At 38.9% G+C, this 15,936-nt stretch overlaps 1 protein-coding gene across 2 annotated transcripts in view; it reads right to left on the minus strand.

Annotated features, from left to right (window-relative positions):
* PRKD3 (protein kinase D3) overlaps nucleotides 1-11,386 on the minus strand; it is a 48,648-nt gene extending 37,262 nt beyond the window's left edge. For both annotated transcript variants that reach the window (XM_026695467.2, XM_026695466.2), the window contains exons 1-2: nucleotides 11,066-11,386; nucleotides 4,832-5,819 (exon numbers count right to left, since the gene is read on the minus strand). In XM_026695467.2, the coding sequence (XP_026551252.1) occupies nucleotides 4,832-5,122 (291 nt within the window). In that variant the 5' untranslated portion in view covers nucleotides 5,123-5,819; nucleotides 11,066-11,386. The remainder of the gene's footprint in view (nucleotides 1-4,831; nucleotides 5,820-11,065) is intronic.
* Nucleotides 11,387-15,936: the final 4,550 nt, after the last annotated feature.

Raw genomic sequence — 15,936 nt, forward strand, 5'->3', positions numbered from 1 at the left:
CAGACTTTCTGCAATCGGTACAAGAGTTATTAAATTTTGTTCAATTGGCACTGTAGTTAGTACTCAATATTATAGATAGACTGATGATATATTAGGGATATATCTTCTGTTTAAATTCATTTTCTGTTTTTCTGCATGACTCTAAAGATTTCTGTTTGACTGTAAATAAATAAATAACCAAATCCTTTAATATCAATATTTTATATAAATATATAGCCATAATACTATTCCTTCTTGAGGTAAGCAAAATTACCCAAGCGAAGAGAAATAATACAATGGTAAACATTGCCACATATTTGCGATCTAGTCATATGTGAGTAAATGTTTTGAGATACAACATTGTACATTACATTTCCTGGTGCCTTACAAATATTTCCTGATAGTTACACCATTTTAGGCTATGATGACATTGCTAAACATGAGCAGAAAAGATTACAATTAATGGAATTTTTATTTTATTCTTCAAAACAGTATTATTCTTACCAATAGGATCATATATGTTTTAAATATGGTTTTACATTGTGTAAGCCGCCTCGAGTTGCGATGGGCAAATAGGCGGCAATATAAATTAATTAAATAAATAAATAAATATTTGTATGGTTTTTAATAAAACACACATATAAGCTTTTTTAAATTAAGGCAGCTAGAAATTAAACAAGTATTATAATAGCAATTGTTATGCAGGAAATGAAAGCAGGATAAAACCCATAACTGAATTATGCCATGATTAATAAGCAAAGAAACACTTTCTCTAGGGAAAAGATTAAAGATTGGAAAAACTGTTCAATTTTCATCTACTATTTAAGTCTTTTGTAGGAGTCATCTTGTCAAATGAAAAAAAAAACATCTTTAAAAGCAGGAATCATAACTTTCTGTTGGGTCTTTAATTGAACAATTTGATACAAGTAAATCCAGAACACCACTGTTAGCTTTCACACATGCAGAGCAATAGTAAGATAGTGCTAAATTCTTAAAGCAAGATGGAAAAAAATCAAATAACTCAGCAGCATATCTTAAGGAAAAGGATATTTTTAGGTAATATACCAAGAAATCTTTAACAGAAGCATGAATAGGTTTATTAAAAGCCATGGAGCTTTTGAAGAAGTCAATTAACAATAGAAGACAGAATTCTCTGGAATGGCAGGATGAATCATGTGAGAAAAGGAGACTATAAAATAGAAAAATGTAGAATCAGATGAATTCTGGCAGTTCAAAGGATTAGAGTATATGAGACTGGATAAAAGGGAAGATAATAGAGAATACCACTTTAAGGGATGACAGAAGAGAGAAGAGGAAACATTAAAGAAAGCAGATAGTAGAAAAAAAAAGGATTACGGCAAATAATGAAAGGCAAGAAAAGTAACTATGTCAAAGAAAGCCCTTGTCTGAAATCCTTTCCCAGAATCTCAACATGCAGGAATCAAGCAGAGCTCTGGGAATAGAGCTATGCCTCTAGAATTATCTTCAGTCAAGGGATACTGAAAGCGCTCTCATTTTGTCAGCAGATTATTATGCTATTGTATTCTGATAGGTTTTAGACTCCTGATATACTGATCCATAACCTTGGAAAGCTTCCCTCAATTACCCTGGCCACATCCCATTATAGAAGTCTACCAATTGAGAGACAGTTTAGTGTAGTAGTTAACATGGTGGCTTAAAAACCAGGAGATTGTGAGTTGTAGCCTCCTCAAGCATGAAAACCAACCAGGTTACTTTGGGAAAGCAACTCTTCATATAATTGAAACTATTTTAACAGCTGCCTAATCAATTTTTCTGTTCTGAGTGTATTTCTCAAATGATGGGCACAAACTATATTGAATAGCTTGGATTTAATATTGTCACATTTTGAGTGACCAACATTTATTTCCTGTTCTTTTTCCCATGAATCTTGAACACAATACATTTTCTATGTATCAGAAGATAAAGTAAAGGTAAAGGTGTGCCAATTCTCTCAGAAATCCAAGTTAGTAACCCTGTAAGCATATTTCCTATTTTTTCCTTTATTCTTTCCTGGTCGTGAAATCACTTGCCTGATTAAAAACTTTTAGAAAGTTAAATGTTTACAATATTTTATATACTTTCTAGAGATTGCATATTGCATATTGTCTCAATATTACTTTTTTCATAATCGGTATAGCTTCTTGTAAATATTCTCATAATACATACACGCGTCTAAAATATTGTTTTAAAACTGTGTTGTATATCTCAAGTATTCCAATGGTCCAATCCATTTGAGAGATCTACTTATGCAACTGGAGTCATACTGCCACCTGTGCACCAGCTGCAAAAATCCTTATGAAAAAGAAATCCACCACGTATAAGCACCCCTCCTCCCTATTTCCTGATCAGAAGAGTGTTGTCTATATAGAACATATGCTCCCTCTGCAGCTGCTGTGGGCATAATAAGAGCTTTCGTTCACATACACTATTCTAAAGCCAACTGGAAGGGACAAACTCAGAATCCAAAGTTATACTCCTTTTAGAGTACAATTGGCTTCCTATAACATGCTTCTGAACTTTAGCCAAGTGCTTGTACAATTGGAAGTTGCCAAGAATCAACAGGAAGATACTAACTTAAAAGCCCAAATAAAGAAAAAAATATAACCAATATCTATACAAAATGAATAGTGGTAGCCAATAATATTAAAATAATTAAAGTATATCTCATATACATAAGAAATGAGTTTGAGAGCAAAAATGTTTACTGTAAGATAGAAATGTAAGATTTCTCCTAAAAAAATGAAGTATGTTGTCCAAGTGTTGAAATAAACTACACAAATGGTACTATAAACTTCCAAGCTGACCAAAAAGAAACTAGCTTTGTTACTTGCCAAATTTATCTCTAATAATTTCTTGGGAATTCAACTAAAATCTCACTTGCAAATACTATAATTCAATTTTCAAATCATGCTAATAAACATTTTTAACATAGGATATGTTAGATTTTTGATCAACTGATCACACTCTGATCCACAATAAGGAAGTTTGGCTTTCTTATACTAGTATTTTTTATTTTATAGGGCTGGTACATGCAAATGTACGATAAACCAAGGTTCATGAGGGTTCATAATCTAGAAAGATTTATGTAACATAGATGCCCAGATGCTGAATTTGGTTGTAAAAAGTTTATATTCAAATACTCCTTTGATGAAGAAATTTCCTGTCTGACTTTTGGCAAAGCACCAAAGCACCCCTGGGCTGATGTTTTCCCTGTAAGATTTTTCCCAGGGACAAATTGAGAGTGAATCCCAGACTCACACACAAACTTTTCCTGTTCCCTTTATGAATACAAATATCTCAATATATTGCTTTTCTCAGCAGTGCAATTAATACTAAATTTAACGCCTACTTCTAAACATTCTGTGGGGAAATAGAATCAGAAATACAACATACACCTAGATCTTAATCTACCCTACTTTCTGCTGCTGCATTGATTCTAATACAACCATCCATAAATTTGGAAGGAGATGCTATACTACTACTGAAGTCTATTAAATCAAGTCATATTATACAAATACTCACTTGAATAAAAATTGCCAATCATAAGCAAACTACAAGCAATAAATTTCCATGATGCTAAATTAAATTAAATCCTCCCTATAAGTGATGACATTATAAATAAACAATATATTCAAGATTCATAATTCCACTAAAGATTGCAAGCCTATTATTGTGTAACATGTGAATAAAAATCTAACTAACTCAATGGTAATATTTATTAAGAAACCAACCAAAGGACTACATTGTTAAATCTTAATCCAGGTTATCTGAAGAACCATCTCACCCCAATGATATCAGCCCATCCAACTCGCTCTTGTAAAAGGACATGCTGTGGACCCTCTTGGTCAAAAAGTTTTGGCTGGTGAGGTGTAAAATATTCTCACCATGAAATATAGGTGAGATCTGCCTGTACCCTGTTGGCCTTTCAGAAGAGCATAAAAACTGGATCTGCCAGTTAGCCTGGAGTTTTTGACCAGGGGAGCTCTGCCGGCCACTTCAACATTCATCTTGCCATTTTTGCCTCTTGCCTTTGTACTTAAAAAGTTTTTAATATTTTTTATATTTATGATTTTAATTATAAGCTTTCCAAAATTGCTTTTCAGAGAGATGGGCAGCATATAAATTTAATAAATAAATAAATGCATCTTTTTTTCTTTTTTAGGGTTGTCCCTTTGAATCAGTATTAAATCTTGGCAACTGCCTGGACAAGTCCCTGCAGTCATCTTGGCAAGATTTTGGAAGTGGTTTGTCATTGCCTACTTCCTAGGGCTGAGTGTGGGTGACTTGTTCAAAGTCACCCAACTAGCTTTGTGCCTAAGGTGAGACTAGAACTCAAATCTCCTGGTTTCTAGTCTGATGCTTAACCACCACAACAAACTGGCTCTCCAATCCATCTATAATCCATCTATATTCATAGAAAGTTTGTTCAATTGTTCAAGACTTTAGCAAACAAATGAGAAAGGTTAAACAACAGCAAGCAAGCAAATTCTGTCCCTACATTCCCATCCTATTCATTGCTCATTTTGCATATTGATGATAAACTCTTACAGAAGGCAGCCCTCTATGTTCAAATAATCTCTTCACACAATTTGGATTTCTAAAATAGAATTATTCTAAATTTCCAATGCAGTACTCATGGGTAGAAAACGTTTCATGCTACCAAATCTTCAAAATATGGAAGACAACATGGACAACAATGTAAATAACCAGAATTTGCATGTTAATTTCTGCTCTTCCTGTATGTTCATTCAAACCTGAATTAAATACCTAATAAGGGAGAAAGATAACAGTAACATCATTAAAATCAGTAAAACTCTGTATTCTACTGTACCTTTTGATAAACTACAGAGCACACTAGGTCTTTAACAACAGATAGGGAGAGATCTTGAGCCTCAATTGTAACCGTTTCTCGAGTGAGACCAATCTGCAGCAAAAAAGAGATTCCATGTACAGAGCCTCTGGAGTTGGTGAGACTTTGTGTGCTGAAGCTGCCATTGGAAAGTCGGCCTGAGAGTCCAGATTGTGGACTTGAGGATAAAGATGGGGTAGGTAGAGCAACAGCATGAGACACAGATGGAGAAAACTTCTGTAAAGATGGAGGAGAAGATTCGTTTGATGACATCTGAGTTGATTTAAATCCACCAAAGCCTGTTCAACATACAGACAAAAAAAATTCCCTGCAGTGTTGCAAGTCTCACATTTTTTTTATGGTTCAAGGAAGCATCCTCTTGTCTAAATCATTGTCACTCTCCTTTTCATTCTGTGCATACTGATGAGTATAAATTTGGCTAGAAGATATTTTAAGAAAAGGTCCTCTTTGTACAGCTTGTGTCAAAAATGAGTTGCCTTTAGCACCACATCCAGAGATTGGGAGACGCTTACATCATTATGAAATTGTTCATTTCAGAAACAGAAATATACAATATTTTTTCATAGAGGATCTTCATTTTGCTTTTGAGACAACTGAAGAGTTGGTTTTGTGCATAGAGTATCAAATTGCCCCACTTAAAAATAGTGCACTTCACAATTCAATATGTGAATAGTTACAATAAATGTTAATATGTGTCAGTTTTTAAAGATAATTAGTGTCTCAGGTCATAAATACTGCCTTGAATTATGCTATTCTGTTTTCAGGAATTCTTGTTTCATTTAACAATGATGAGAAAAAGGAGAACATTAATTATTTCCAAGTTTTCATATTCTGGAAAATGTTCATCTTTTAAAAGTAAAAAGCAAAATTTGTACTATAATATGTATATCAAACAGAAGTGTTGACTTTACATTGATGGTCTGCAGCATTCTCAACTGCTATGAACTGCCTAGAAAGAAAAAAAATAACATGTTATATCACATATATTAACAATATTACATCACCACTCGAATTAAAACCAGAAAAAAATGCTACATTAAACACTGCTCATGTCACAATTTCTGCTGTCATTTTATTGGGAAAAAATTACCTTTATTGTTGTATCCGTTACAGAAGGACCAAAGTATGATACCATTTATGCAAGATTTTCAATCCTTGACATGTTCATTTAAAGTGATCATTTATCAAGGGATCTGAAAGAGCCTGGAAGGTGGCTGATAGTTACCCTAAACCAAATGGGTAAACAATCTGACAGAGGTCAACCTTCTCTCTATATTAAATGAATTTTGAGACTCCTTATAGATTATAGAAAGTTATAGAAAAAGTAATTTTGGAGAAATTAAAAATAACTATTCTCAAAATAAGAACAGGAATGAATATCTAGAACACAGATAAAAAGTAGATATAGTCTGTGCAGTAAAGCTACATTTTCCTACAATCACAGGAAACCCAAGTATAACATACTTTAAAAAGTACAGTGTGTTGGCATTTTTGATTTCATGTACTTATTAATCCTCAACAATTCTCCAACTGGGAAAAAAGCTATGTCAGCTTTTCATTTACATGGTAAATGATGCTCTCATTAAATACTATACGTAGAAAGAGCTATTTAATAAACGAAATAAAATGATCATATGATAGCTTGTAGGGGGCGGCTGCAAGAATTGGCAAGAAACTTTGCTTGCTTGCTTGCTTTCTTGTACTGTATATGTTTGTGCATGGTTTGTTGGCCAAGACAGCCATTTTATGGGAGTGCCCAAATTCTCAAAATTCCAAATGTGCCATTGACCCCAAAAAACTGGGAATCACTGCACTATTATCTTCTATTACAATTTAGTTACTAGTCCCCATAATAAGAACTGTGAAGTATTATGTGGGTTCAAAACAGGGTGAGGTATGATTTACATTAAATCAACTTAATATTATTATATTAAATATTAAATCATTTTAAATCATGGTTTAAATCATTAGGAAAAATTAATTTAAATTACAATTTAGTCATTATCCAAAAGTATTTTAATTAAATGCAATTACATTTGTTATCTCTACTAGAAGTACTTTCTCATTGTAAAATATAATCAGAATATAGACATTTTAATTTTAAAGAGGAACATTTTCATTTTTAGAAAAAACATACCATATATAATAATTTTTTTCAGATTTTTGACAAATAACAGGCAGGCTTACTATCAAGCAAGTGTATGTGAAAATTTTAGAATTCAGTTCGATTTATTGTTATGAACATCTAAACAATATTTTGTTATAAAATGCTAGAAGAACATAATCAGATTTTAAATTGTGCTAATATGACTGGTGATTCTGACTGATTATTTTTTTAAATCAAAGACATACTGTTAAACAAAAAAGTATAGTTGTGTTTTTGAATTAACTGTTTTATTTCATAAATTCTCTATTATTGAGCTTTGTTTGTAGAAAGAGAATAGTTATTAAATTTGTAAACTTATCTTCTTAGGAACAAATAAAATATAATCACAAATATTTCTGATCATACATTAAACCTATATTCATTTTATGGACCACTTTACAGTGATTTTGATTGCAGAAGTCCAATTTAAATCTTCAAGAGCTTAAAAGGTTTAGGCTGTAAAAAAGGAACATAACCGAGGCAAGTATATATAAAGCATTACATAAAAAGGATGGAATAGCATCTCCCCCAGAGATGTATATAATTGTGATGGTTTAAAAAAACTGTTTACCCTGACCTTTGTTTAGGGTAGGAAGCAAGCCCAAATAGGATATTATGTATTAGTTTCAACATTATCTAACTTAAATAATAATAAATTATTTTGGTTCTGATTTTGAAAATGCATTCTTATATTTCAAAAGTTGTGCTGTGACCACAATCTTCCAAGAAGTAGCATATTAGGTTAGGATTACATATTTCATAAAATGTCCAAACTGCAGAAATGGAATGAAACACTATTTGCATATTCAGAACCCCTTGAACATAATGAAGAAACAAGACATTATTCTAACAGAAACCACTCATTACTTATAGAATGTTGTTTTCCAATCTTGAGAAAATACTTGAAACAAAGCCCGTATGTGAATGAAATTCACACTGATGACTAAATATATGTTGCCATTCTAACTTCTGCTATTCAAACACTAAAGTTCCTATTGAAAATGAGATTTAAAGTAAATTGCATTGTGTTAAATGAATAAAATGTATTTATTTATACTACTATATACATCTTCATAGACATCTAAAATGTACTTCTCTTGACACTAATAACAGGTGTTATTAGTTGTTTTATAAAGGTTGTTTTATAAGACAATTATTTTGCATATTTTCTTAGAAATAACATTTTTGAGATGTAAAGAAATATAGAGTAACAGATATATTAAACTCAGCATTTATCCAATATTTTTATTTACTGGTACTTACAGTAGATTTCACCCAGATGTAATCATACTTTGTCCTAATGTTTTAACAATTCTATTCTAAGCATGACTAAATCTGGATTCAGTTCAATGTTAGAACAAGATTTTTCTTAGTGGATTAAGCAACAAAGTTACATAACTTTAACACAAACAGAACCAAAGAAAAGATAGTAAATTTAAACTTCCTTAAAATGTTCAAAAATGGATACAAATTATTGACTTTTCAAGGTCTCTACACTATGTCATATTCTCTATAAAATACAATTACAGAAATTGTTTCGTAGAAAAACATATTGAGTGCCAGTGAGATCTTCAAGAAATCCAGAAGATAGCCAACAATAGAATTTTCAATTAGATTTATCTTCCTGTAATAATTACTGCATGCTGTTACACAATGCCGAACAACCTAGAATAAATATAGCCTGACCATATAGCTTGACCAAAACAGAGATAAATTTTAGCAGAATCATTCTGACTTGAAGAAAAAGCCAGCTAAGTAGAAGAAGCTACAACAAGCTACATAAGGTCCAAGGCATAGAGCTATTTATAATTATTTTTATTATTAAAAATTATAACACTAATATTTTATTGTTCTCAATACTAGTTCTGTATATGCTAAAATGGACAATATAAAGACAAAATAGATTCACTTAAATTAACTAATATATTGACATTAAAAAAAACTTTTTCATGTTATGTAATTAAATGGTGTTTTAGGTTTTAGTAAAGAAATTCTTATTAGGCACAAAAACAGTGTATCAAGCTAACCCAAGAAAAATTGCTATCATTTTTATTGTATTTATATCCTGCTTTCTTCTCTGGCAAGCTCAAAAGCTGCAAAAGTTCCACATAGCAGACAACATTTAATAACTTCCAGATATTAAATGTTTAGACTTAATCTTTATACATGTGAAAGGAGCACTACTCTAGTCAGATTACATTTTCAATTTTAAAATGTCTCTTTCACATGCAAAACTGCAGTAACACCAAAATTAAATTCAGAAAAAATATACCATATGTTGTTTTAAATAGCTGTTTGAATTGACATTTCTTCTAAAATAGATCACTCATAGTTAAATAAATTCCAAGTGATTAGTTTCACATTGGAAATGTTAAAAGCTAATCCTTTCACTGCCAACCAGTTAAATAACCTTTTTGCCTCTTCTGGGTCCAAGAATTTAAAACAGATTTCCATATTTTCATTCTGCTATGGTGGACCCAAACCCCATCCTTTATGTTAATTCTAGATTTCAGGTGAGTCTTAATCTTTAATAAAGACCCATATGAATTATAACCACAATGTAGTTATTCTGTAATTTCCTCTGCAGTCTAAGGTTGAGAGGAAGGCTGATATTGTTTAGCTGCTGAAATATCTCAATTGTACAATGGACAAATTGGCAAGCTCCATAGTAGCCACACTGTAGGAAAGAAACTACAACTAAAGTTGCCAAACCAACAAAGGAGGAGAGGAAAGCCACAAGGTTTGTTTGCTTTTTAAATTGTCCCTAATTTTCAATATCCAATTATATCTTTCTCATACATTGGATAAGACATTGCAGCTGTACGAAGAGGGATTAATTCAGCACAATGATGCAGATAACAAAGGAGTTTGTGCAACTCAACTTTACATATGTTTATTTGGAGGGAAGTTTGAATTCAGCTTAGCTCATTTTTCTTTGGTTAAAAAACAACAACCTTACCCATGTGAAGCTCTCTATCAAACAAAATGATGTAACTAGATGCAGACCCTAAAATGTGAACCAACTTGTTAATACAATCTGTATATGTTGAACTTCAAACATAAGAAATGACTGAAAAATAAAATGTGAAAAGCAGTTGTAAGTCATTATTTTTCTCTTTACTATTCAAGCTGCATCTCTGGTCTAATGCTGGTCTAACTTCTGGTAAAGTTAGCAGCAGCCACCTGTGTTGGGAAACTGCATTATCCCAATATAGTTTGTAGATGTCATGTGTAAAGAAAAATCACCCATCAGAACTGACTCATTCCATTTTCTATTGACACCTCCATTATTTCCCAATCAAACATTACCCACAGCTTGTGGCTAACAACCACGGCTCCATTATTATGAGATTATCATCCTACTGCAAACCTCCTTAATAAAAAGATTCCTAATTACACTCCCTCACCAGAAAATATCCTAATAGTCCATGCACCACTTCCTCAAACTCGCAAGTGTCGGGTGTGATTGTTTCCATGTAAATCAATCCGCTAAGCTATCACTGAAAATTCCACCAATCACACTTCAAAACATATTCGTGAAGCACCAAGGCCTGAGCTACAAAGCTGCCAAAACTGAAAAAACTGGGAGGGAAGAGAGAGAAAAGTTCCACAGGGAAAATATACCTTTACCAGTGCTTGTTAATATTATACTTTAGAAATCTTTGGGCCAAGGCAGGCGGAGAGACCCATTTCAGGTTCGGGGTGTCCTTTTTCTTCTATGAGCGTCTGTCCCTTTCGAAAAGAAGAGACTCCCTTAAGATTCCGGCTATACTAAACTAGAAGAAACTTCCCTCAGAAAGGGAGTAGGCTTTCTTAAAACGAAGCAGCAGCCAACTCTTCTTGGAAGCATCCTCAGAGTTGGGGGCGGGGGGGGAGAAGTTGAGGGAGCGAAGATGATGTGGCCTCAAGACTCACAGATTCGCCCTGCCACACCTGGACGCGACCGGGTCGCCCTGTCTCACCCCTCACCCCACCCACCCACATCTGCCCTGTAGCGACAGCAGCCGTTTTGGCGCAAAAGCTGAAGTGCCTCCGAGTCAAACGCTCACCTCGAGTTCGTGCCTCACTCCGCTCCGGCTTCTCTTCCCTTTCTCGGTACCCTGGGAAGGGCGGCACTACCGCCTCCTATGGACTGAAATAACTTTCCATGTTATCCCCTTTCTGCTGGGTTTCTTCTTCACCTTCGCCACACGTAACTCTTGACCACTCACTTGTAGCTTCGAGAAACTCCGTCTCCGCCCCGGGACGGGGTGGCTTCACACGCACCTTATTACCGCCGCTCCCACTTTGGCGCACACGGACACCCATTCGCACACATATGTACACATGCACGCACACACACTAAAAAAGTCTCAGCCGCCCCAGAAAAGACACGGGAGGGGACGAGAAGCATGCTGGGAAGTGAAGTTTTCCCTCCCCCTGTTTCCACCCGAAATGAAAGCCATCAAGAACTACAACGACCGCCAGGCCGTCGCGGCGGCGAAGCGGCAAGGTTGAGATGGCGCAGGCGCCAAAGAGGCGCACCGAGTTTCCGTTACTTCTCCCTGTGGCGGTTGATGTTCTGAATCGCGAAGAGACGGCTTCGGTGGGTGGGTGGGGTTTACGCAGGGAGCCTTGAAATATGGGGAGCAAGAAAAGTCTTTTTTGGGGGGGTGGAGAATTGAACAGGAGATGCCGGCATCAAAGGGAAAAAAAAAGGGGGGGGTCTGCTTTTTTTTTTTTAGAGCGGATGGAGGAATTAAGTTTGAACTGATCCCCGTCCGAGACACGTCGGGAGGTTTTATTTGGGTTCGCCTCTTTCAGTCGACCATGCCATCTCTCGATGAACAGCCTCTCTCCGTGCCTCAGTCGAGGTGTTTGTTTAGAAGCCCCTTCTCTGTTCTCGAGCTCTTGGTGAAGGAAGCCAGAAAACGGAGCTTCGCTTGTTCGTGTCCCAAATTCCAAGCGCATTTGATCATCACCTTCTCTACAGCAGATGCCTCTGTCCGCAGTGTCTTCCTCTCTGAGGAGGATAATCCGCTCCATTTATCTCCCCATAGGCCTCCAAAGCCTGCTGCCGTGGCAAGGTTTTTTGCCTCTCCAGATCGCCTCTTTGTTTCGTTTCCCTTGACAAAGGGATGGCTGTATTTATGCGACTTGGTTTATGGTTTCTTTTTAACTCACGTTTCCTGGAGCTGCACGACACATTCAGGCAGAAAAATGAAGCCCTTGGATTGTGTCCATCCCCCTATGCAAGCATAGATGGTAGTTGATTAATTTGTGGGACAACGTGGCAATGGAGCTCACCGTAGTGGAAAGGTTTTCAAAGCCCTCTGCTTACACTCTAGTGTTGATGGGCTGTACTCCAAAGTCAAGACTGGCCCTCTAGGGGGCTAGTAAAAGACAATGATCCTGCAAGGTGTGGAAGAATAAAGCAGCCTCCAACCTGTACCTGCTTACCTGCTCTCCCCCCAAGATATGGCAGCACATAACAGAGTAACAGTTGGAAAGGACCTTGTAGGTCATCAAGTCCAAACCCCCTCCCCAGCCCAAGCAGGAGACATACACCATTTCTGACAGATGGCAGTCCAGTCTCTTCTTGGAAGCTTCCAGTGATAAAGCTCCCACAATATCTGAAGGCAACCTGTTCCATTGGTTGATTGTTCTCACTGTCAGAAAATTTATCCTCATTTCTAGAATCTCTCCTTGATCAGTTTCCATCCATTATTCCTTGCCTGGACTTCGGGTGCTTTGGGAAATAGATTGACCCTCTCCTCTCTGTGACAGCCCCTCAAATATTGGGACATGCCTTGGTAGGGCAGAGGTTAGTGTGCTGTACTGCAGGCCATTTCTGCTGACTCAGCTGCCTGCAATTTGGGAGTTCAAATCCCACCAGGCACAAGGTTTTCATCTTTCATCTTTTTCAGCCTTTCATCCTTCAGAGGTGGGTAAAATGAGAACCCAGATTGTTGGGGGCAATATGTGACTCTGTAAAAACTGCTTAGAGAGGCTGTAAAGCACTATAAAGTGGTCTATAAGTTTAAGTGTTATTGCTATTGCTAACACTGCTATCATGCTATATTTGAGGGACCATCTCTTGCCAGTCACATCTACCCAACCCACTAGAGTGGGGAGGCAACAAATGTTGTGGGTCCCATCCCCTAGGTAGATACACCTGGTGGGACCCAGAACAAGGGCCTTCTCTGTGGTGGCTCCCTCTCTCTGGAACATAATTCACCTAGGGGTTAGAATGCCCCCTCCCCAACACTCTTCAGGAAGGCGCTGAATATCTGGTTCTGCCAGTGGGCCTGAGGAATCCAGAGCAGGATGGAGCCCATTAAATGGCTTGTGTGATATGTTTTTGCCAGGGTGAGGGGTGGGGGGCTATTATTTTATAGTGGTGGGTGTGGCCTGCATGTGACGCATCTGACCAGCTGGCTGTCAGTTTGTCACCCCTGCTGTAACCACTCTTCATATGTTTTAGCCTCCAGTTCCCTAATCATCCAGTTCTTCTTCTCTGCACTCTCTAAGATTAATCAACTAGTACAGGTGTCAAACTCAATTTCATTGAGGATCACATCTGGGTTGTGTTTGACCTTGGGGGGGCATAGCCAGGATGAACGTAGCCAACTCACTGTCACTCGTGTTGGGGGTGCCTGCAGTGGCCTAAGCACTCTGCCAGCGAAAACAGCTTGGGAGGGCAGCAAACGTCTCTCCCGAGCTCCATTTTCACAGGCAGAGGCACTGCAGGTCAGGCCTTCACTGTTTCAAAGGTAGCCCCACCGGCCAGATCTAAACACTACATGGGCCGTATCCGGCCCATGGGGCTTGAGTTTGATACCCCTGAACTAATATATAAGAAATCGTGATGTGAGAGAATTGATAGTTTGGTACTCTTACCCTTATGATAAAAAAAAAAATAGACTGGTCTGAACTCTGTCCAAAGCAATTATTAGAGAGAAGCTGGGTTCAAGCACTGATAAGTTGTAAGGCTGAATGGCTATGGTATAGCTTTTTATTGTCCTCCTGACACTTTGCCAACAGAAGTGAGGCTATTACAAATATAAGATTTGTTAATACCCCAGATCAACAACAGAGTTCACACAGTGCATGAAGTAATACTACCGTGTTTCTCATAAAATAAGTCCGGGTCTTTTTTTTTTTTTTTTTGAGCCCTGAAAAAACGGCTAGGCCATCTTTTCAAGGATGTCTTAATTTTCCTCCCACACGCAGCCTGGTGGTAGTGTGTGTGCGTGTGTATTTACACCCTTATCGGTGAATGGCCGTGTTCCCACGACACCCACGCAGCCAACCACTTTCCACCCTGTGCATCGTGCCAGCTCAGCCTGTGCGGGTAGCTCTTGGTCCAGTGCATTGGCAAACCTGCAAAGCTCCATTAAGTGCCAAATTCGGCATGCCATGTGGACATGCTCGAGCTCGGATCAAGCTGCAGCACTCAGAACCGTTACTCAGGAGGCTACTTTCTTAAGCTGCCCTGCTGACTGCTGGGTTGCTTAGAGCCCCCGGCCCTGGCAATGCCCGGCTTCCTGCCACTGCATGAGAGACAAAGGCAAGCGGGCTGCCTTTCTGGCACTCCCACCATGGCTGGCGCTCCGCCAGCTCCTCTTCCGTCAGACCAGCCAACCGGTCTCACGCACCAATTTTGTTCTACCCTCCCTAACCACCTGGGATTTTCCCAAGTCTCTCAGCCAGACCTTTCCAAAAGAATGTAGTTATGCCATTCAGGTGCGGTGGCCACGACCAAGCTGCCCCGACTTCTTCCCTTGACAGGTTCTCTTCAGAAGTCTGGGCGTTGTTTTCCATCCCATGGACTCCAAGCTCACAACAGGGCATGGGACCACCAAGGGCGCTCCCAGAGATGCACAGGATACACACTCTCTGCTTACAGAGCCGGTGCCGAAGTATACACAATGGTGCCTGCAGGCGCTCGGGAGGCTGAAAGCACAGCCCAAGTGGGGGCTGCTCGCTGTCGCCCCGGGGCCCAGCAAAGCTGGAATCCGCCACCCGCCACACAAACCCCAATGAGCAGCCTTGCCTGTGCTTGGGGGTAAAGGAGCTGGCAGAGCGCAGCTTCTCTTCCCCCAAGTGCAGGCAAGTCTGCTCATTGAGGTTTGTGTGGCGGGTGGCAGATTCCGGTTCTGCAGGGTGCAGGGGCAAAAGTGTGCAGCTCTGGCTTGGGTGCCGCTGGGCTGTGCTTTCAGTCTGCAAGGCCTGGCCAGCAGGAGGAGGCGCCGCTGCTGTGTAAGGTAAGAGCAGCTGGCGGTAGTGCTGGAAGCCAGGCTGAGTGGGGCAAGTAAGCTTGCGGTCCCCGAGAGGAGCGAGACATGTGGGCTGGGTTGCCACTGTGCCCGCTTATGCCCAGAGCGAAGCGTTGGTCAAAGGTTGGTGCGCCAGCAGCAGGCTGGGCGGCTCACTCTTCTGCAGTCCTGCCGGAGGCATCTCTGCTGAGCCCTGCTCTGGCTGCCTGAGGGGACGTGGATGGAGTCCGTTTTAAAGTCAGCTCCCGCGCCCTTGCCGGGGCTGTGGCAGGGGAGGGGGGAGCTGGTGCCCTTTGCGCAGATGGGAAAGCAGAAGCATCCGCCTCTTGGTGCGGCCCTGTCTTTCCTACACAAGAGCACCTGGCAGCAAAGGTACTTTGGTGGGAGTAGGGACCTCTCCGAGCTCCGCCATGATCAGCTGTTAGGAGTGGCTGGTGGCGAGGCATGGCTGCCTTCAGGGCACTCGTAATGGCAAGTCCCCCCACACTTCCCCCCATTTTGAATGTTTTAAACTAGGCCTAAATTTGGGGGGGGGGCTTAATTTAACCTTATGCCTAGAAAACATGCTGGGTCTTCCTATTGGGGGAGGCCGTATTGTTGGAGAAACACGGTATGCTTTGTCTGGTTCTGGCTTAATGGATGGTCCCAGTGGTCATGGTTTT

Source organism: Pseudonaja textilis, chromosome 1 (assembly GCF_049901715.1).
Source record: "Pseudonaja textilis isolate UNSWEBS1 chromosome 1, rPseTex1.2, whole genome shotgun sequence".
NCBI lineage: Eukaryota > Metazoa > Chordata > Lepidosauria > Squamata > Elapidae > Pseudonaja > Pseudonaja textilis.